This window comes from Balaenoptera physalus (genome assembly GCF_965194825.1).
Source record: "Balaenoptera physalus genome assembly, chromosome: 19".
In the NCBI taxonomy this organism is placed as follows: Eukaryota; Metazoa; Chordata; class Mammalia; order Artiodactyla; family Balaenopteridae; genus Balaenoptera; species Balaenoptera physalus.
The window spans coordinates 39,897,720-39,921,444 of NC_138900.1; the positions used below are offsets into that span (position 1 = coordinate 39,897,720).

General features: G+C 41.0%; 1 protein-coding gene across 5 annotated transcripts in view; it reads left to right on the forward strand.

The window, feature by feature from the left end:
* Window positions 1-23,725, forward strand: part of NUP93 (nucleoporin 93) — a 104,760-nt gene that overhangs the window by 51,953 nt on the left and 29,082 nt on the right. For 4 of the 5 annotated variants that reach the window (XR_014256662.1, XM_082436982.1, XM_082436983.1 and 1 more), the window contains 2 exons: window positions 13,345-13,407; window positions 19,393-19,521. Coding sequence is in view for 4 of the 5 variants with exons in the window: in XM_082436982.1 (XP_082293108.1) it covers window positions 13,345-13,407; window positions 19,393-19,521 (192 nt within the window). In the remaining variant the exon portion in view is untranslated. Of the gene's footprint in view, window positions 1-595; window positions 617-13,344; window positions 13,408-19,392; window positions 19,522-23,725 lie in introns of those variants that run through there. The other variant, XM_082436985.1, reaches the window with a different exon arrangement.

Genomic DNA, 23,725 nt, shown 5'->3' on the forward strand with positions numbered 1-23,725 from the left:
TGAGAGATTTAGCTCCCTTCAGAGGTGTGGGACTTTCTGTACTCTTAACAATAGGAAGACTTGAGGAGCTGTCAAGTGGGGAATAGAAGAGAGCTGCTCAGGGAAGGGAGAGGAACTGTGAGAATTTCACTTGTCTCGGCGTTGGAGGTCTGGATTTACCCATGACTAAGATTCCTTTAAAACTCTGACCCAGTGCAGCATTACAGAGAATTGATTTCTGGGATGAGACAATGAGCTGTGGTTTGCATTTTGTAAAGATGGAGGAAACCTCTAACACTGACCCTGTATGGGAGATGACTCAGTTATCCGTGCCTTGGTACAGTCGCAAATTATTTTCCTTTGTCTGAAGTGGGAGGATGCCAGTGCCTTCATCAGAGCTCCTTAATTTAATGTATGGAAAATGTCTCAGCCACCATTTTTAACAATTAGCTGTATCATGGTTGAGGTGAGCTGGGTTTTGAAGGCAGCTGCAGGGCCATTTCATTTACATTAGGTTCTGTGGCACGAGAGCTTTGTTACTGTAAAACTCAGAAAATGAAATTGCACACTGCATAAAAGAGTTCTGTAGGAGGGTGGAGTGCATTCCCAGAAAGAAAATGGAATCCTTTTGTCTACAGTAAGTATTTCTCATACTCATAAAGTGGTGGGAGGTTGAAAATTTGTCTTTGGTTGAATGGGAAAAATAGACTTTAAAATGAACACTGCAAATATTAAAGGTATAATACAGAGATTGTTAGATGTATTTTTTAATGTATGTGCTAGAAACCAGGTGTGATATATATTGGTGTGTATATATATATATGTATATATACTTGAAATATAGGTTTTGTGAGTGGTTTTAATACATGCTTTTAATTAAATATTCATTGGTAATTTAAGTTAATGAGAGGTATGAATTTATCAGTAGTCAAAGATGAAAATGACACTTGAGAGAAAAAAGAAATCTAAATATGGTATATTTAAGAGAGTCCAGGCTTCTTTTCACTCTTTTATAGTTTATTTTCCATTTATGAAGAAAATTGCTGGATTTTAGGGTTTTTATTGTTTTTGGGTTTTTTTTAAGAAAATGCTTCCATGTTAATGATCTATAATAGCTGATTAAAATATATAAGAAAAATGTTTTAACAAAAGAAGATTTTATCTTAAAAGATCAGTAGATTGAGGGCTTTCACTCTCATTAATGGGTATAATTTTTAGTGCCTTCTGTTTAATTAATAGTTGTGACTTCAAAGCTACTTGTGGAAAACTCTTGTTTGTGATTGTAAGCTTAGAAATCTTGATTCTTAAAATTAATTGGATTTGACTCAGCTTATTCCTTTGTTCCTTTATGCTGTTACTAAGAGGAAACAAGTGGATTTTAACTTTGATTTGTGTGTTTATCTTTTTAAAGGCACTTAACCCTGAGGAATTTATAGTAAGTGTATTTTACAGTAAACTGTACCATGAAGAATTTGCTCAAAATGCTTTAGTAGCTGTTTCAGGAGTTGAATCTTCACAGAACTAGATACCTTTTAACTTGATATCAAATTGATAAAGCCAGCTGTTCTTCCAAGTCTTGTTGCACTAGCTGTTGTTCATCCTGCTCACTGAATGCTGTTTTCTCTAATTAGGAGATGTCTTTGAAACTAGGGGAGAGGAGGATTTTCACATCAGTCTCTTCATTGAAATAAGAAGGCTCAATTTTCCTAAGCCCTGTTTAGAATCCCACAAAGATTCCGTAAATCTTGCATTAATCTTATGCTTGTAGCATAAGAGCCTAGATCTCTATATAATTTTGTTAATCCTGAGAAGGACATTTAATATATTAATTGTTTACTATATAATGGAATGCAAAGGGATTCTTTTCCTTTGGTTTTTACAAGGCTTGCACTTTGAAATAAGACTTTCAGGGCAGCAAATTAGAACTCCCATTTTAACTGCATCTTTGCTTGCATAAATGGTTGGATGACATAAAGGGTTATCACAGAGCCTTCCTTTGAAATTTTTAAAGTAAAACTTGGTTGAAGATTCTGGTCTTATTTTCTTTCTCTGGCTTTCTGTAAGCTGTGTACCAGGTACTCTGAGGACATAGCAGAGACCCAGTTGCTTCCCATATTCTTTGCCCCCATCATGATCTACTCAAGTTTGGCTACTCGGAAGAGGCTCTCCTTTCTGGTACTTGTAGGGGATTCCTAAACCTCTTCAATCTGGAAATTTTAGCCTGGCTGGTAGTAAAGAGTCAGGGGTTGGTTCTTTTTGCTGCAAAAAATATATTCATACCAAACCTTTGAATGCTCTGGCAGTGCCATAATGTAGATAAGCAAGCCTGTTGGCCAGCCCGCTATGAGACGTTCGTGGCACTAAGATGGCAGTGAGGAAGGAGTAAAATGGCGTCACCAGGAACGCTGTGATAAGAGGTGGACCGCGTGGGTCATTTTCCTTCCATCAAATTTGAAGATACCTCTAGCAGCACTGCCCTGCCAATTTACAATTACTTTTTATTCTGTTAGAAGATAGAAATTTTGAGATTTTCCTGAACTAAAGACTTAATTAGCACTTATATCTAGATAGCTTCTGATTGTTGCTTTCAAGAAATTGGTGAAAAATATGGATAAAATAAAATTTTAAATAGCTATTTTCTATTAATACTTCTGAATTTCCTTGCTTTGTGCTTTCTTCTTTTTTTAATTGTGAAAATGTACTCCTTTCAATATAGGATGAATTTTCAAAAAACAGGACAGTATGCTTCTCCTTTATGGCAAGATGAAACTAGCATTCCTATGAAAATACTTTGATTCTGATTTTTGTTCTGGCTCTCTGTGGGCTTTGGTTATTTTAAATATTAAATATATGTTGGCTGCCTTCAAAAACAAAGTTTATTGTATTTCTTGGGTGGTTTTAAGGTATGGATTATTTTAGAAGTGAACTATAGTCATGACAATGCTAATTTCTTACCTGTTCCCACCTCTCATGGAGTTGGAATTTCTGGAGCTGGCCTTAGAGTTGATGTAGTGCAGTCAGCTCATCTTACAGTCAAGTAAAGCAAGGTTTACTGTCATTAAACAGCTTCTCAAGGTCGTACATCTGGAAAGCAGTCAATTTTGCCTAAATCTACGCCATCAGACTCGTAATCTGTGCTGTGCCTCTGCTTGCATTTGACTCTTTCTCTTTGTGGGCTTACTAGTTGGTGATGGATCTAATGGATTGAGCTTACAGCAAAGTCTGTCTTTGCTTTAGCAGCCTACTCACAGAGATGTTCCTTCTCAGTCTTACCGGAAATGGCTTATTGAGCTGTGCTTGGAGTCCTCCTGGTCCTTTGTTGTAGATGATATGCATTTATAACCAAACAATTAAAACAAGATATATCCTGCAAGTCAAGCTTTTTAGGTTCACTGTGTTGCTCCACATGAAGGGCGAAGTGCTTGTCTTCCGGGATGGGCACAGGCATTCTGACATGTCCTCCCAGCACATCACTCCTTTATCTCTAGGTCCCACAGTGCAGGGTTGCCCCTTCTCCTCCTAGTGTGCATGAGCTGGGTGAAAGGTTTTAGCTCCCTGTAAGTTTGGGGCAATTTGTGTTTGAAAAGTGGTCTTGCCCTCTCCTTTCCTGTTGCTTGTATTTGCCATTTTAGCTAAGCAGTGTTTTATGTTTTCTGTGCCCGTGGTGACAGTGGTAGTGCATCCTGCAGTATTCCCTCAGCTCTGACAAGGCAAAGTCAAAATGCTTCCAAACTTAATTAAGAGAGTGTGAAATCCCAAGTACTGTTAGCAAAGGGGTACCATGACAGATTCCATTTAAGGCAACGGGAAGTTATAAAAGAGAAAGTCTGTTGTTTTAGTGGTCTCCGGACAAAAGAATTTTTGAAAAAGAATTTCTGAATAAGAAGAAACTGCAACAAAACCAAAGCTCCGTTTTCTGTGACAGCCATGATGATCAGTGCTCCAATCCCATCAGCATAAACAGTGCTGCAGAGCGGGAGGAGCTGTGATTTTCGACTGCAGTGTAAATGACTGACACCGTGTACCAGCAGGGAATTAACATGACACGTGGTTCCCAAACATTGTCTTGACTAACGGCGTTCCTTATGCTTGCTAAGTAGAACTCAGGCTTAATCCTGAGTGCTGTGGAAACCCGCCTGGCAAAAACCACTCAGCTCCCACCTGACTGCCTCAGAGACACACCCTCTGCTGTCTGTCTTTCTCATAGCCCCCAAATCTTGCTTTTGTCTCCTGTTGCCAAAGGGAAAAGACACTAGATCTGACAAAGCAGGAAACCTGTATTTTTTTAAAATACTACGGGGTTCTTTTAATAAGTTCTTTTAGAGTGGTTTTGGGGGGCAGTGGGAGGGGACTTTGGCCATGATAGAGGTCGTGATTGATGCATTCCCATTTTATATTGCAGTGCGGTTTTAGTACTCAAAGTTCTTTGAACGTGGACTAATCCATCTCCAAGATGGAAATCAGTTTCCCAAAGACATATTAAAACATTTTTATCATCCCTTAGTGTATCCTCCTTATCTTATATTTCCATCACCTAAGAGTGGCTGTGGGATTAATATTTTTTAGATCTGTTCATACCTTTGGGTAAGGAGAGGGTTCTTCAGCTGATTTTTGAAGCCACACATACTTTGGCACACTGTTTATTCCATTTGCAAAGCTAGATTGAAAAGTTTTCTCTTTAGAATCCTCCCTGTTCTTGTGTCCCCAAAGGGTGGCTCTAGCAAGTATGCTAGTTTGGGGCAGGGTGGGGCAGGGGTACGGGTTTTGGGGGCAGGGAGAGGAGATAAAATGCTCAGAGTTGCTGTCCTTGCTTTCTCCTGTGGGGCCACCTCAGCATTCTGAGAGCAGTTGGCTGGCTGCTTTCCCTCCCCCCTCCCTCCCTCTCTTGGTTTCTCATTTTCTTGCTCCTCTGCCCCCCTCCCCAGGAGTGGAGAGAGAGGATGGCCAGCAGAGGTCCAGCGACTGCAGCATGGCACATCCTGCTGCATCACTAGGGTGCAGGCTCTGGCTAGTTTTCTGGAAGTGGTGAGGTGTCAGTGCTGAGCAAGTCACATCCTCTCCCCAGACCTCTTGTGACCAGCAGGGGAAAGCTGCTTACACAACCCCAAAAGGTTATTGCAGGGCTCTGCTGGATCTGGGAGGAGGGGGCATTTCTGCTGAAAAGCATTTTCCCTCCCTAGTTGACTAAATGACCATCATTTTTTATTTTACTCATTTGTATTATGCCCTTACTACTTGCTCCCCTTCTCCATGGAATCTCCCAATAACTGAGCTGGACAGATGCTCAGATGCTTTCCTTTCCTCGATGGCCAGAGATAGATAGCAGGGATGCCCTGGGCCCTCTAAAAGGGACAGAACTGGCTTTGCAGCACAAGAGACTTAAATGGCCCTCACAGGATTGCAGACCTTAACCTTGGCCTTATTCTCCAAGTGCAGCAACCAGATGTGCTAAGCAGCCCCAGCTTGATGCCTTGGTGTAGAACTAGGAAGAGGCATCTAGTAGTTATATGCCTACATTGTGTTGGCAGGGGAGGTGTGCTACACATCCTTGCACCCCTCACCAGTGCCCTACAGGAATGACATGTCCCCATTTTCAAAGGTGACTTTCTCCTTCTGTATCATAGTGAGTCCTACTTCTTATATTCTTTCTTTACCCAGTGATGAAAATCTTGGAAGTTTGGGTGTTTGTTATATGATAGTTATTTCCTCCTCCCCTTCCCTCCCCCTCCTCCTCCTTCCTTTCCCCTTTCTTTCCTCCCCCACCTCCCCTTCTCTTCCTCCCCTTCCTCCTCTTCCTCCTCCTCCATCTTCCCTCCTCCCCCATCTCCCCCTCTCCCTCTCCTAAGATGGGAAGGCTAATTCTTGAAGCTGTAGGCCTGAGGTCCTTGCTCCTTTTCCTCTCCCAACTCCCCTTCCTCTTCTCTCTCCCTCTCCACTTCCCCCCACCCCCTTCTTTTTGTTCTTTTGTGGGATGGAGAGGATAATAGGGAGGGATCCACAAAGGCTATTAGATGGACTTACATGAGTGACTCTCTCGAAGGCTTGTGGCTTTTCCAGAAGGCACAGGGGAGATGGAATTTTGTCACAGTTGTGTTGGCATGGCTGCAAGAGATCAGGCAAGCCAGTACACTTGAGTCAGAATGCTGCCGGTAAGGCCCTAGGTGGGCCCAGGAGGAAGCACTGCTCAGAGCTCTGTATTCTTGGGTTTAGAATCTCTCTGCACACGTTGAGTTCTCTTTAGCCTGTGAGAATCTGTAGACCATCTTGTAAACCAATTTGGATTATATGGGAGCAAGTGATTTGCTTTGCCTTAATGGGCCCAAATCCATCATGTAATTGTGTGACCCTTTGTTTAGGCCAGTAGCAGAAACCATGTATGAAATGGGACCCTGCAGCCTAACAGTGACAGATGGCCTGGTGTTCACACAGCACCAAGGTCTGCCACCTGTGACTCCAGAGCTGCCTGTAGGCCGATGGGTCTGCTGAACTGGCAAATGGTGGGACAAACTCCTCAGCCACTCTTGCAGGGTCTGCTGCCACCTGCTGAATGAGGGTGGCTAGGCTTTTGCATAAATGCACAGTGAGAAATCATACAACAGCATTAAAAATGTATTACAAAAAAAAAAAGTATTACAATTGACAATGTCAAATCTGCCAGCTTAGCACTGCTTTCTGCAGGGGTATTTTTTGAAGATAGATATAGATATATAGATATAGATATAGATATAGATATCATTAAATTTTAAAGAGATATATATCTTTTAAATTTAATGCAGTCTGAAAAAATATTTTATTTAATGCAATCTGTGAACAAACAATTTAAAATATTAAAATTTTGGTAGAAAACAAGCAGTGGAACTTATTCTGAATATCTGAGTTGGAGAATAAAGCTTGTATTTGCTATTTAGTCTGTATTTCTTACAAAGGGAGATTCAGTCTCTCTTGGGCCTTTTAAGCTGACATTTTATATACTCTTGTTTTAATGCATTAAATATTGATCTAATAAAATAACCAGGCATGCTATAAAACCATATGAATGTTCCCCAAATTTTGAAAATGCCCCAAATTTTAAATTTCTCTGTTCATCTTTTGGGCTTTCAGTAAAGAATATCTCTTTGCACCTGAAAAATTCCTTGAGGGTTCTCTGTAGGCACCACAAAGGGAGCTAATGAAAAGCATGTCCACACCATCTGATAAGCCCAGCAGCTCGAGTGCTGGCAGGATTTCTGTTGTGCTCATCTGAAAACAGTATCTTGCTTTGTCCTTCCTCACTTTCTCCTTTAGTAGCAGTTTTACCTTTGTAAAAATTTTACCCAAGAGAAGACTTCAGAAGAGGTCATTCGTTCAGAAATTGGGAAGAAGGTTTGGGAGAGGTTAAGGGAGTGGTATTTTATTCAGAATGAGCTCGAGCAAAATAATGGGTACAGCTCATATTCCTGTCTTGACAGAAAGTGGACACTTCTCCATTTCACTATCTAAAGCTCTAAGAAATACTTGTAGTGCTTATTGGAATTCTTGTTTCATCTTGGAACAGACCCTCTTGATTATTCTGTTTTTTAAGTTTACTTTTTGCCCTGCTTATTTTTCTTTCCTTTTTCATTGCCCTCCTAGCTCTTGCTTGTGTCTTGGCAATGTTTTTTCCAACCACAGTGACCATTAACTACGGTCACTGCTTACTTGTGTTAATGTTACTTGGATTTGTAATGTTGGTTATTGACTTCCTATAAATTTGTATATATTTTATGTATTAAATGAGAGAAGAGACAAGATTTTTTATAGCACTCACCATGTGTTTTTGTCTCGTCAGATACCTTCTGATAGAAGGTCAGGCCTGCTATGGCTGCCTCACTTTAAATTTTGACAGGGTTGATCGCCAGTTGGTCTTTTGAAGGGGAAGAGACCTAGAATGGTCTTTTGTGTTTTGAGGGCCATGTAAAATATAGCTTTTGTTTTGTGGGGCCAACTTAGACTATTTTATCTTTGTTGTTTTATTTTTTAATGGTTAGGAAATCTGTGTGTGCTTCAATTCAAACCGTTTACATAACTGTTCAATAAATCACTTATTTGTTGTTAGTGGAAAGCAAAGAACTGTGAAAGAATCAATGCAGGCTCTTTTTTGCCATCGTACTTTCCTAGCTAAAGTGGATACTAAAATTTTTCTCACAGAGACCCTTCTTTCTTACAGCTTTCACTTTTGGAAAGCAAATAAGTGAAGAGAATTTGGCCATTTGACAAAAACAAACATCCTTTGCCCACTCACTTTTTCTACAGTCATTTATATTCTGAAACCCAGAGTCTTCGTGGTGATTAAAATAAGGCAGTTTTTGGGCTTCCCTGGTGGTGCAGTGGTTGAGAATCCGCCTGCCAAATGCAGGGGACACGGGTTCGGGCCCTGGTCTGGGAAGATCCCACATGCCACGGAGCAACTGGGCCCGTGAGCCACAACTACTGAGCCTGCACGTCTGGAGCCTGTGCTCCGCAACGGGAGAGGCCGCGATAGTGAGAGGCCCGTGCACCGCGATGAGGAGTGGCCCCCGCTCGCCACAACTAGAGAAAGCCCTCGCACAGAAACGAAGACCCAACACAACCAAAAATAAATAAATAAATAAATAAATTTATTTTTAAAAAAATAAGGCAGTTTTTCATACTTGTCTTTCTCAACCCGAGCCATTTAAAAGCCAGTTTGGCTGCCAGGTCCCTGAGATGTGACTACAGTTTTGATAGGAGACTTGGCTTACCTTGCAGTTACATTCTGGGTTGTTCTCAGATAGCATACATTGCAAGGCAGCCCACTTGCTCTGTTAAAGATGGAACATGTGGCTGGAGATATTGCTTGTGCAGGTGTACAGTGTTTATTGTTACACAGCAATAAATAATAATAATATTTTGGAACACTATAGAGTTGGCAGGCTAGAACAGTGATTTCTCCAGCTTTTTTGTCTGTGATCCATAGTAAGAAATACATTTAACACCATGACCCACTTCATACATACAAATAAGTATATATAATTGAAAGAAAGTTTCACAAAACAGTACTTACCCATACCACATATCTCTATTACATTTTATTTCATTTAAAAAATGCTGGTTGATTTCATAACCCAATTATGGGTTCTGGCGCATGTTTTGAAAAACACCATTCTAAAGAAATGCCCCAAACTTGTTTCATTCCTCACCTAACTATGTGAAGTAGGGGAGGAAAGGAATAAATATGCAAGCGTAAAATAGCTGTCTAGCTCATCTTGACTTGCATGGTAGAGTGGAAAAAGGTAGAAAAGGGGTCAGAAAATTTGGATTCTAAGTCTGAACTTGGCTACTTACGAACCAGGTGATCTTAATATGAAACCACAGTGTTTTAGAGTTGATAGAAGCTCTGGAAACCATCTCACACAGCCCTTTCAACTTTTAAACCTATACTAAGAACATACTTTAAAGGATCATCCAGTTAAGTACTATTGAGAGACAGTTTAGCATTGGGTTAAAAGTAAACCAGTGAACCAAATATGTGTAACACACTTAGCACAAAGTAATCACCATATCCATATAAGTGTTAGCTCTTACTAGTACTGATATAAGAATTAGTATTCTCTGAGCCTTCAACTTCATCATCTATAAAGGGGAACTAATAACTGATGAAGAAAACAAATTTAAGGATATTTTGCTCCCCTCCTGGACTCCCATCCTTTTAGAGATAAAAGGAAATTTATCTTTATTTTCTAAATTTAGAAGTTTACTATTCCCTAAGTATTTCAGAAACAGTTGGTCTTTTTTTTTTCTTCAGTTGGTCTTTTGAGAGTTAGAGCTGTGTTTGAATTCTGCCTCTGCCTCTTCCTGGTCGGAAACCCTTGTCATGTTAGTTGAATGCTGAAATCTGTTTCTTACCTGTAAAATGGGATTGGCGGGGGAGAGAGGAGGATGGAGTGATCATGTCTACTCTTTCATATTGTTAAAAGATTAGCAATAATGTCTTTGAATTGCTTGGAGCAATATCTGGCCCTTAATTGCTTCTTGAATGGGAGCTATTATATGTTACAGAAAGCTTGAAACCAAAACCCATTCAAGGAGTCAGTTAGAAGAGGGTCTGTTTCCAGGACTCTGGCAGAGAGGAGCAGTATACAGATGGTAAGTCAGGAGTAGTTATCTTACTTAGCAGGCCTGCAGATGTTTATGGAATGTTCTTTATTGAGTGGGCCAGCAGTAGAAGGGCTGGGTGGGAGACTGTGTTGGCAAAAAGAGGGGGTATTAGTAGAAGGGCTGGGTGGGAGCACTTGTTGGCAAAAAGAGGAGATATTAATGATGAGGGTCTCTGAGGGTCTGTTAGATGGCTGGCATCTCCAAGTAGGAAGTGAGCTGTTGGGCCTTCGCTTTGGCCAGGAGTCTTCAGTGTGGCAGGGAGCCCCACCCAATGAGTGAGGGCACCTCCTAGTACACTGTTCACACCCCAGCTCACCTCTATAGAAAACCCATTTTCTGATAAACTATAAAAATATATCTCTGAGATGAGGAGCCTGAGAGGTGCCTCACAGGAGGAGCTGGAAGGAAAGGAAACACACACATGTAAAGGGAAGTAGAAGAGATCCGTGGAAAACTTGGGCTGAGGCAGGTATTTTCTTGCCCAGCTTATTAGTTCTTTAATTTGTTATTCTTCCTTAAGGTATATATTCTTTACAAGAAACTAACTGCCACTAGATGGCACACGGATCCCAGCACTATTCTGACAATATTATTTAAGATTCTTTTCAAAAGATAGGTCACTAATACGTTGTTTTTAAAAATAAAATATGATAGGAGGGGACTCTTTTACATAGGTTACATAAGGAATAAATGATGAAAGAAGGAATAAAGGATGAAAAATTAAAATTCAAAATCTGTATATTTTGTGGGCTTGGTTTGTGCTATAGAGAAAGCCCAGTTGTAGAGGTGCATAGTGGCTCATGGTCTTTGTTCATATGTAGGTGATGTCTGTAATTTTATTCTCATGCACAAATGCTTCATTTAATTTATTAAGTGAGATTTTTGGAAGGTAGGTTTATAAAGAAGAGAGTAATCTGCCCCCAAAGCAATGCCTTTTTTTCTTCTTTTTCTTTCTTAACCACTACTTGAAATTTTATTTCTTAGAAATTTTGAAATTGTGTTTCTTACAGAATATTATGTTGCTTTTAAACAAATGTGTCTGATTATTGCTTTGCATTTGTGTTTGAATTGTGTGTATGTGTATATGGGTTATACGCAGACACGGATGCAGTTAAAAGAATGGGATGGGCTGGTCACTGGGACGAGCAGAGAAGCCCAGAGAGGGGGTGGGGCACTTGGCACACTCCCTGCCACCCCAGCCAAAAAGAAAAAAATGAGACCAGACCTTGTCAGGAAGTGGTTATCACCACCACTCTGACCATCAGCAGCAGCCATGAAAAGGTGCAACAAAGCACAATCTATGCCCTTTGTTCAGGAACAGCAGTCGAAGATAATAGTTCTATAGCTTTGTTTATAAACTGTGACACTAAAGCCTTTAGCTTTAGCCATTGAAGACCCGCTCAGAAAAAGGGAAATCATAATAAAGATTTGTTGACTTGATGTAATCATTTGCTGTGAAGGGTATGAACAAGGTCCATTAAAATCCTTCCCATCATTTTGTGTCTGGCTGCCTTGCAATGGCCAGAAACAGACACGTGATGAGAAGCTGCCCCCTTCTGAATGGATTATGTGGGGTCCTAGCTTTATGTGCTCTGGTTTATTGAGGGCATTATATTAGAAGCAAGTGGCCGATGCTTCCCTCCACCCCCGCCCCCCACCACCGAATATCAGTAGAGGTGTTGGGAGCAGCCTCTGTGTCGTGTCCTCAGAGCTGCCTGAGAGCTGCCTCAGGGACTGCCCTGGAGGAGCCGATGAGGGAACTGTTCCCCGAGCTGCTGGCCATTGTCTCTGTCCATTGCAGTGCACTGCCCAGGTTGGGATGTGACAACAGATATGGAGAATCCTGTGAAGATTAGTAATATTTTATTTAAATATATGTCCCCACTCTTATCCAGCCCCCTACCCCTGTTTTGTTTTGTTTTAAGAATCACAGCCTTATATCTGCAACTGTTTGAACAAAATATACTAAAATGTTACAATTGTTGAAATATAAATAAGTGATCAATAAATTAATCAATTAACCATGACAGTAAGTTTTCAAGAAAACTGTCAGATGTTTTAAAACTTAGCATGTCACTTTAAAAACTTGAGGTTAGTTCTACTTTGTATTATATTCCCCCAAAGAGTTCCTAAAACAAAAACATGATTCTGAAAAAACAGATGATTTGGGACATGTATAAATACACCCATAGTGTGCTTGACACGCAGGTACCTTGCATTCCGTAGTGTAGGTGGATCTAATCTATAGGGTGACTCAGAATCTTTGATATTACAACCAAGAGTTTGATCTCTACTTAGTAGTTAATGGATCATCTTCCTTGCTCCTGCTTGGCCCCCACATCCCAGGCTGTGGGGAAGAAGCTTCACCCCTGTGTGAAGGGCAAGGCATCGGCATGGAAGCCCACTCTGTCTGCATCTGTCCCTTGCCCTCCTCCCCAGGATCTCAGGTTGAGCAATGAGGACAATGAATAGCAACTAGGAAGTCACCCTGGGCATCTTTCTTTAATGTCGCCAACAGATCTAGATCTAATCAGTCCTAATGCTAGAGCTACATGTATTGAGCCTTGGGCCAAGCACTTGATTACATTGTCTCATTTAATATTCATTTTACATATGAATAAACTAAGGTTTAGAGAATCTGGGTGACTTGTCTAAAATCGTCACCCATGCAAGTAGTAAATAGGGGAACCATGATGTAAAACTAGGTCTGTTGTGTTATCATGAAGTTGCATTTTGCAGACATTTTTAACCCTGTGTGTATTAAGCCAGCCTTGTGGGCCAGTTCCTCTTCACCCCACCAGTATTAAATAAGCAGCAGGTGTCATCAGGCCTGAAATAAGGAGTGCATGTAGCACAACCCCAGAAGAAAAGCATAAATAAATGATTTTTCAGGTATCCCAGCCATTGACAAACAAGTGAAAAACACCCAAACAAAGGGATGGCTGATACCTTCCTCAATGTTAGGAAGAAATTGAAGAATTAACTGAAAACAACAGAGAAATATAGACCGAGGAACAGTTACAGGCACTGTGACTGGCTGCATAGCCAAAGCTGTATCTATAATATGGGCCATGTTCAAGTTGAGAGAGTTTTGTGAGGGTGAAGGTAGGCAGGGTAGCAGATATCCTTACGGGTGTTTTTCTTCTTTTTCCTACAGTGTGCTTTTGATTATTTGAAGGTTAATTTTGTTAATTTTAACCTAAATTGTGTCATTTCTCTCCTCCTTCCTAGGGCTTCCTAAAGAATGAAAAGGACAATGCCCTGCTGTCTGCCATCGAAGAGTCCCGGAAGAGGGTAAGAAATGAACCCAAATGTATATGTATACTGTTGTGAGGGCAGCAGTGTATACTGGGGCGTGGAGGTTCTAGAAGCTGGATTCTGTGTTCCAGGCCCAGCTCTCTTGATAGTTCACCAGAGGGAGTTCTACAGGAACTATTTTTGAGGAAAATACCATGGTCATAACTCTACGTGTATTTAGTGACTGCATCTGAAACACTGGGCTGGTCAGTTAATTATTAAGTTAATCTTAAAATGGAAGGGCCAGACAATTCTTCAGTTTCACTGTTACAGTATAAATGGTATTTTGGTTTCTACTGAATCAGCAGTTCAGAAAAGCAATTATGATATTGATAATTTTCCTCAATTTCTTTTCCTTTTATCACACAATTTGACTTTCTACACCACCTTTTTTTTTTTTTTTTTTAATAAATTTATTTATTTATTTTTGGCTGTGTTGGGTCTTTGTTTCTGTGCGAGGGCTTTCTCTAGTTGCAGAGAGCGGGGGCCACTCTTCATCGCGGTGCGCGGGCCTCTCACTATCGCGGCCTCTCTTGTTGCGGAGCACAGGCTCCAGACGCACAGGCTTAGTAGTTGTGGCTCACGGGCCCAGTTGCTCCGTGGCATGTGGGATTTTCCCAGACCAGGGCTCGAACCCGTGTCCCCTGCATTGGCAGGCGGATTCTCAACCACTGCGCCACCAGGGAAACCCCTCTACACCAGCTTTTAAATTAACAATTTCTCCAAGCTCTTTGAAACAAACAAACAAAAAACATGTCGATATTCGAGAGGATAGTAAATAAGTCAGCCAGAACAGCCATTATATGTGCAGCAATATTTCGCAACAAGCATTCCCTCAAGATAGTCAAAGATCATTTACTTTACTAACGTGAGTTATCTTCATCTGTTTGACAAGGATTAAAAGATCAAAACCTTTCCAAAACATTCCATTATGGAGTAAGATTTTCAGGCCCCCGGGGTCTTTTGGGAAGGGAGGAGGAAGGTTAGCGATCATGTGGAGTTGGTTCTAAAAATGCAGCTTTTCCCAGGAAGGAGGCTGGAGGGTTCCCATTAGTCTGGAAGCAGTAGCTGTCTCTGCAAGGGAGTAGGGGTGAAGGGAATCTCTGTTTTGCTGTTTACTTATGTAAGCCTTAGATCAAGTGAAATGTATTTGTGTATTATTTATGTGGTTCAAAAAATAAGAAAGTAAAAAAAAAAAAATGCTGCTTCTCAGTGTGCTTTATTAAAATATTCCATACAGGTGGAAGTGTCTAAGTAGTGCTGATATGAGTGAGATAGGGCAGCAGGGGGGCTTGCCAGCTCTAATTTATAAGAATATGTTTCAGAGACATTATTTAAATGACTGATATGTTTAATTATCAGAGTAAAATTCCCTAAAATTTAATTAATTATATTTTTGGCAATAGTACTTATTCCTAGAAATAGAGAAATTCACTTGATCCAGATTTGAAAATATTTTTTTTAAGGTTTTTTTTGGTTCACACTTGGAGTGAGTTACTCACCAACATTGATTCTCCTGCTGTAAAGGACCGATGAAATTAAATTAGGATTGTCGAATGCCACCGAGCCTTATTAATCCATTTACCCTGCGGAATGTGTTTCTGAAATTGGCAGTCTCTGAACGTTGTGCCATACTGAGACTAAATGTGCAGCCAGCCAAAACATTTAAGTGACATACCACAGTGCAAAATGTGTGCATATGTGTTTGTGAGGGAGATGTTCCGGTGTTGGGAGCTGGCCCTGGGGGGGGAAACCTTTCACCTGTCTGGACACCAGAGGCTGCTGCTGAACAAGAATCATTTTCAAACAAAAAGGTGAGCAGCTTTTTGGCATTATTGGTGGTAATTTCACGTTTGAATAACTTGCCAATATCCTGCTGAAATGCCAAGAAAACAAGCTACAAAACCACAAATGTGTCCTATCTTTTCCCATTTGGTGCATCCCAGCAAAAACAGAACAACATTATCAGAACATATGTAGAGTTTCTAAACGCCAGCAACAGCTCAATAATAAGTGGGTGTGAAGTCAAAGCAGGTTGCCCTCTTCCCTTTATGAAAATGGGGTTTGAGTGCTCCCCACCTGTTCTTAATTCAGTTGCCCAGTTCTTTCCCTGCCTTCCTTTCCTAACGATGTTCAAAGAGATATATTTCCCCACATAACTTGAAAGATTCGGATTTAATTTTTTTTTTTTTTAATATATCTGAGGTCTGCCTGTCTTGGCAATGACAGTCTTTTTTTTTTTTTTTTTGGTTGCACTGGGTCTTAGTTGTGGTATGCGAACTCTTAGTTGCAGCATGCCTGTGGGATCTAGTTCCCTGACCAGGGATCGAACCGGGGCCCCCTGAATTGGGAGCACAGAGTCTTAACCACTGCACCACCAGGGAAGTCCCCGGATTTAATTTATAATAGTTTCTCCACTGCTTTGTCATTTTCTGTGGTTTGTCTTTCCTTATCCCTGCTATTCCTGTCTCTCACCTTGTCTCAGACCCTCACTGTCCTCCTTTTCTCTTAGTTCTTAGCTCTTTTGAGTAGCTCTGTTGATTCTCTCTCATTAGCTCCTCTAGTTGACATTCTTCTTTGCACCTAATCTGGTGGTTCAGATGTAGGTCTAAAGGGAATAGGCTGGAAGAGGGCAGATGGGTGGCTGATCATCCCTGATTAGCCCACAAATTGGATGTTCCATTATCTCTAATGTAATTAAGATAAGCTGGGGGTGGCATGGTGAAGGGAAGAGAATTTTAATGTTGGGCCATTTATTTTTATTTGAAGCTCCTTATCACACTAATGATGAATGGAACGACAGTGCTGTTTGTTCAGGTTGTGGAGCTGTTTCTAAATGAGTAGCCTGGCATATTTCTCAGATACATCTGAGGATTTGAGCCCACAAAGCTGCCAGTTTTCAGAGTATTTCCTGTGTTCTTGAAGCAGGAGTTCTTGGCACACAGGTGGGCAGCTTGATTAACAGGGGATGGTTAATTCCCACTGTTGTCACCCTGACCCTTATGTGATGCTGGAAGTCTGCCCCTGCCATCCTCATCAACAGTGTCTCTGAGACAGATTGTGTTTTCTTCAATTGCCTTTAGTGCTCTGCCATTCTTTGTCAGCCAGAGGACTTACCCTTAAGAAAAATTCTTGTGACACTGTGGTGTCCTGGGCCAGTGGCAGCGCTTAGTCAGTGCCTCACTTCCTATTGCAAGTTTGGAAAGCTGTATGGTATGCCAGCCCTCCACCTCCTTATTTCAACCCGCCCTGGTCCACCTGCCCCATGGCCCTCTTATTTTCCCTTTCTGGGACAGGTTCAAGGTTAAGGAGGTGGATGCCCACTAAATGGAAGAGTTTTAGAAGAAATGTGGTTCAATATGTGCACTATTTCTGGATAGCTTCTAGGGAAACTACCTCTTCCCCGCCCCTCTACCCCACCTCTCTGTTCCAGCATACTTCTCCCTATTCAAAATGCATAGCTTTCGTGTTTAAGGTCACTAATGTAGCAAGAGAAAATGATTTTTCTCTGGGTATTTTTTTCAATCCAGGCTACTTGGAGTGGTCTGTTCTGCCTGACCTTCAGTGAGAAGAAAACCAGATGAAAGACTGTTTTTAAAGTTTTTGATAGTCATTTCTTTTTTTGTCTTCACAATACATATTAGAAAAGAGATCCATTGATAGATGGACCAAATCAAATTTGCAAGATGTGCCAACCCTCTTCCTAATCATTTTTGTGGGTGTCTGCTCTCTTTTTCACATTTTAATAAATATTGGTCCACACTCAAACATCCCATTTGTAGAAAGAGTATATGATTTTTCTGATAGTTTCCCAGAGCTCATATATATGAATATTATCAGTATAAATTATCTGCATTGCCAAAATAAAGCAGGCATTACTAATACTCATTCCCTTGGTGCTGCCTAATTAGATGCCAATCTGATTGTAAATGAAATGGCTTTTTGAGAAGTGGGCTTAAGCTGATGGGAAACCTGGTCTGCCAATTGAAGAATAATAGGCTAAGAATGGTTATGATTCAGTATGTCTCTATAAGTTGCTTTAATCTCCTCCTCAGAGGGGTTTTGGTTTTGCTTTTGTTTTTTGGTGTTTTTTTTTCTTTTCTTGTTTTTTGTGTTTTTTTGTGTGTGTGTGTGTTTTCTCCCTTCCTCCCTTCTTCCCTTCCTCTTTTCTTTTTTTTTTTTTTTAACCACTCTCCTAGATTTTTTTTTCTTTTTTAGGTTTAGTTTATTTATTTATTTTTGGCTGCATTGGGTCTTCATTGCTGCGTGTGGGCTTTCTCTAGTTGTGGTGAGTGGGGTTACTCTTAGTTGCGGTGCACGGGCTTCTCACTGCAGTGGCTTCTCTTGTTGTGGAGCACAGGCTCTAGGCACATGGACTTGAGTAGTTGTGGCATGCAGGCTCAGTAGTTGTGGCTCGCGGGCTCTAGAGTGCAGGCTCAGTAGTTGTGGTGCATAGGCTTAGTTGCTCCTAGGCATGGGAGATCGTCCCGGATCAGCACTTGAACCCATATCCCCTGCACTGGCAGGCAGATTCCTAACCACTGCGCCACCAGGGAAGCCCCCCTTCCTCTTTTCTTTGTTTTCCTTCTTTCTCTTTTTTCTTTTCCTTGTGAGTGCCTTTGTTTTGGCAAGCTGCAGTGTCACCAGCAGATAGAAATGAGGTTTGCCAGACATTTCAGTAGTGACTTTGGGAAGACTGATAGGAAACCTAATTGCAAAAGGCTCTGTTTTTTCTTTTACTGATTTGCTTCCTCCTATGAAAATATTACTGTTTCTTAAAAAAATAGACACTGGGAGAATCTTACTTTTTGTCTTATCTTAGAGGCTCGTTAAATCTTAAGATACCATTGACTTTATAATCCATCATTATTTTATGTACTACAAAGAAAAAGTACTTCAATTTAAGCTTTTGACATGCTATGAATTGTAATATGTAGCCTAATTTCAGAGGTTTTAAGATGATATTTATCTTAATAAGCACATGAAAAGATGTTCAACATCACTACTCATTAGAGAAATGCAAATCAAAACCATAAGTTATTACCTCACACCCATTAGCATGGCTACAATCAAAAAAACCCAGAAAATAGTGAGTATTGGAGAGGATGTAGAGAAATTGGAACCTTTGTGCACTGTTGATGAGAATGAAAAATGGTACAGCCTCTTTGGAAACATTATGCAATTGCTCAAAAAATTAAACATAGGATGACCATCTGATCCAGCAATTCCATTTCTGGGTATGTATCCCAAAGAATTGAAAGCAGGAATTTGAAGAGATATTTGTACACCCATGTTCACAGTAGCACGATTCACAATTACCAAAAATTGGAAGCAACTCAAGTGTCCATGGATAGATGAATGGATAAACAAAATGTGGTGTGTACATACAGTGGAGTATTATTCAGCCTTAAAAAGGAACGAGACTGCATATGCTATAACATGGATGAATCTTGAGGACATTTTGCTAAGTGAAATAAGCCAGACATAAGAAGACAAATACTGTATGATTGCACTTCCATGAGGTACCTAGAAGTGGTCAAAATCATAGAGACAGAAGTAGAATGGTGGATACCTGTGACTGGGGGAAGGTGGGAATGAAGTTATTGTTTAATGGGTGCAGAATTTCATTTTTGCATGATGAAAAGAGTTCTGGAGATGTATGGTGGTGACGTTTGCACAGCCGTGTGAATGAACTTAATACCACTGAACTGTACACTTAAAAAGGGTTAACATGGTAAGTTTTATTGTTAAGTGAATTTTGTCACAATTAAAAAAACATTTAACATGTTAGACTTGATGAAATAGGGCATGTTGCAAACAGTTGTCAGTAAATTCTTAAAGGATAATTTAAAATAGATTGCTTTTGCTCCACTCATGGAAAGATGGCAGATCTGGAGGGCTTTGAACTTCTGATGCGCTTCAAGGGAAACCGTGTTCTTTGTCTTCTCATTTGGGTTGTCTCTCTCTGCTCCTCTCCAACAGACCTTTGGCATGGCTGAGGAGTACCATCGAGAGTCAATGCTGGTTGAGTGGGAGCAAGTGAAACAGCGGATTCTCCACACCCTGCTGGCATCGGGAGAAGATGCCCTTGACTTTACTCAAGAAAGCGAGGTAGGTTGAGTCCAGAAGGTAAACCACGATGAAAACTCGGAGGTCAGAGAATACTTGTCTGCTTGACTACTGACAGTCCTGGCACGGTTGATCACTGTCTCCCCCTTGAAGCCCTCTCTTCATTGCCTTCCAGACGCCCACATTTGCCTGGATTTCCTCCAACGTGTCTGGCTGCTTCTGCTCAGCCTCTTTTGCTGAATTTTCCTCAAATTCCTTGACCCCTAGGTGTTTGTGTGTCCCAGGGCTCAGTCCTTGACCTGTTCTTGTTTCTTCCTCAGTCACTGCCCCGTTGATCTCATCTGGGCTTGTGGTATTAAATACCATCTATGTACTTGAAGACTTAAATTTACATCACAGCTCCAAACACCCCCAGACTCATTTTTCTAGTGGCCTTCTTGGCTGTACTCAGATATCTCAGAGCCATCAAGCGAAACATGTTTAGAATTGAGTCACGGTAGCAACTGCCCTCAACTCCCTCCTGGCATCAACCTTCTTTTCTCACAGAGTTTATCATCTTTATAAAGGGCAGTTGCAGTTTTTCACTTGCTCAGATCAAACACCTTAAATTCATTTTTGTCCTCCCCTTCTCTCACCTAGACTCTCTCACATGTTGGCAAATCCACTTAACCCTACTCTCAAAATATACCCAGAATCCAACCACTTTTTACCACCTCTGCTGTTAGCACTCTGGACCAAGTCACCATCATCTCTTGTTCACATTATTGGACTAACCTCCTAACTGGTTAGTTCCGTTATCTATTGCTATGTAACCAATCACTCCAAACCGTAGTGGCTGGAAACAATCATTTAGCTTAGCTGTGTTTACCAGAAATAGTTCAGGGTCTCTTGAGGCTGCGGTCAAGATGTTGGCTGAGGCAACACTCATTGCAGGGCTAAACTCGGGGAGGATCCACTCCCAGGCTCACTCACGTGCCTCTTGGCAAGCCTCAGGTCCTCTCTGGCTCTTGGCTAGGGACGTCAGTTCCTTGTCATGTGGGTCTCTCTTGTGTTGCTCACAGCATGGTAGTTTGCTTCCCCTGGAGCAAGAGTGAGGGATCCAAGGAAGAGCTAAAGGGCCCCCAAGACAGAAACCACGGTCTTTCCGTGACTTAATCTTGAAAGTAATATCCTGTCGCTTTACTTTGATCAAGGTAAGTCACTAAATTCAGCCTATGGTCAAGGAGAGAGGATTAAACGAGGGCTCGGATCCCAGGAAGTGGGGATTGTTGGGAGCCATCTTAGAGGTTGTCAGCCCCACTGGTCTCCCTGCTTTTGCCCTTGTACAGTCTTTTCAACACAACAGCCAGAGTGACGCTATTAAGACACAGGCTAGATCGTGTCACTCCTCTGTTCGGGATCCTCCAGTGACACCCATCTCGTTTGGAGTGAAAGCCAGAGTCTTTACCATGACCTATAAGTCCCTACCTGACCTGGTCTTGTTGCTTCTCCCAGCTCAAGTTATTCTGCTCTCCCTGTTGCTCTTGTTGCGCCAGCCAGACAAGCTCATTGCAGGTTCCTGGAACGAACCGGGTAGGCTTGCTCGTGCCTCAGGTCCTCTGGGCTTCCTGTTGCTTGTGCCTAAAAGGCTCTTCCCCCAAGTAACTGCATGGCTGTCTCCCTCACTTTCTTCAGATATTACCCAGTGCCATCGCAGTGAGGCCTTCCAGGGCTTTGATATCTGAAATCCAAACCAACCTTTCCCCATTCAGCACTTTCTATATCCCCTTTTCTTGCTATATTTTTCTTTTTAGCACTTCTTCACTTTAAACCATTGTATATGTATATGTCTTTATATTGCTTACTATCTGTTTCTCACAGTAGAATGTAAGCTCCATGAAGGTAAGGATTTTTGTTTGTTGTGTTTACTCATATCTCCAGTGTCTAGAAGAGTCCCTGGAACATATTAGATGCTCTAGAAATATTTGTTGAATAAATCATTTGGCCTTAGCTAACTTTGTGCTAACCGGAGTATTAGGGATATGTTGAAACAGTGTGATTTTAGAGTGGGTATGTTTAATAGGGTTTATTTTAATTGCCAGTGTTCATTGATTGGTGGTGGTGCTAAGTTGAGGGGTTTCTCCTCTTTAAAATCTAATTTTTTTAAAGGTAATATATTCATATGACTCAAGAACTAAAGTACCCTGTCCACAGAAGCTCATTCCCTCCCCGCTTTGCCTCTCCCTGGAAGTAATCACTATTATTACTTTCTTGTGTAATATTTCCAGAGTCTCTTTATATGAATACAAGGCAATATATTATCTTCCCTCCTTCTTAAACAAAAGTTATTTTACTATATGCTCTGTTCTATATCATGCTTTTTTCACTTATTTATCCTGGAGATCTTTCCTGAGAGGGATTTGAGGCTGCATCTTGGGATCAGCAGGAAAGAGTGTCTTGCTTGATTAGTGATGTCTGCCCTTGTGCCAGTGGGAGCTGTGACTTAACCACACATTTACCACGCTGGTGTTGGGGAGAGAACAGCCCTGGGGTTCAGATCCTAGCTTCAGCACTGACTAGTTCTGAGACCTCATCCAAGTTATTTAACCCTGCAGACATTTAATGTCTTCATTGGTGAAATGGGATTATTGGGAAGATTAGTGATAACATAAAGCACCTGACCCAAAATGGGCATCCCTTACTATTGTTTTAAAGTAAGTAGTTTCAGATAATTTGGAGGTGCAGGTTAAAAAGTATAATGTCACAAAAATTATAGCGTTAGACATTTCAAGTAATATTGCCAGTGCTTCCTGATAAATCTTTTCCCCAGAAGTTGTTTCTTAACTAGCTGGCATTCTTTTCTCATGGGAGATAGGACAACTGAGGCTCAGAGAGATGTGTAATATGCTGGTGAGATCCAGGACTGTTGGCTTCTAGACCATCGTTGTGTTGAAGTCTGGGTCAAAGGTGGGTAGCTTGGCAGTGTGTCATGCCTGCAGGATAACTTCAAACATCCTGTATCTACAAATTGGCTCCTGATTTAAAACCCAGTTTTTCTATTAAATTAGCCCCCAAAATAAATAGATGCTAAAGTCATTTATCTTAGGAAATTACTCATTAAAGACCCTGTTACACATTTCTTAGACTCAAAGATTTCAAAGAGGAGTAGAGTCTTTGGGAAAAAAGAGCTAATGTATAAAATCCTTGGCCAGCCTAATGTTTCTTAATTTCTTGTGAGTCTGGGCAGATAAGTAGAACAGCTCATGGTTTTATAAACTTCAGTTTTTAAAATTGTGTTAATAGGTTGTAGTCTGTATTGGGATTTGGAAGTAATTATAAGCTGCTAATGAGATATTCTTTCTTGATTGCTCTTGTCTTAAAAATAGACTAGTCTATTTAGTAGACTCTGCTTCCTTGACCTCGAGTCCTCCCTCTTGGAAGGGAGTTATTGATACTTTCGCTGTTCTCTGTTGTGACACCTAGCAGAGTGGATAGCTTTGCTGAAAAAGCTGGCAAATGATGCAGATGTTTCTTCAGATAATCCAGGGAATTGCCATTTCTGGAACCTTGTAGGTTTTGTTGTTTGTTGCTGTTTTGAACTTTTTCCCTGAAGTATAGCATATATACAGAAAAGTGTGCACTTTTTAAGTATACAGCTCAATGAATTACCAAAAGGGAACACACCCAGATGAAGAAACAACATTGTCGGCACCCCAGCATCCCCTGTTCTGTGCCTTTTCATTCACCACCCCTCACCACCACCACCAAGAGAAACACTGTCCTAATTTCTGATGTCATAGATTAATCTTGCCTGTTTTTAAACTCTGTGTAAATGGAGTCATATGGTATGTACTCTTGTTTCTGGCTTCTTTTGCTTAACATTCTGTATATTGTTACATGTAGTTGAAGGCTATTCATTCTCATGGCCGAATAGTATGACTGCAGTCTGTTTATCCATTCTGATGTTGATGGACATTTGGATAGTTACCAATTCTTAGCTTTTATAAAGAGTGCTATTGAGAGCATTCTTGTACCTGTCTTTTGGTGAACATACGTTTGCACATCCATTGGGCACATCTAAGCGGGCAATTGCTGGGGCAGAAGGTACACATATGTTCAGCACTGTTCCAAAACGGTGTCTTAGTGTACCCTCCCACCAGCACTATGAGAATTCTCTTTGTTCCATATCTTTGCCACACTTGGTATTTTTTATCTTTTTCAGTTCAACCATTCTGGTGGATATGTGGAAGAACCATGTGTTTTTACA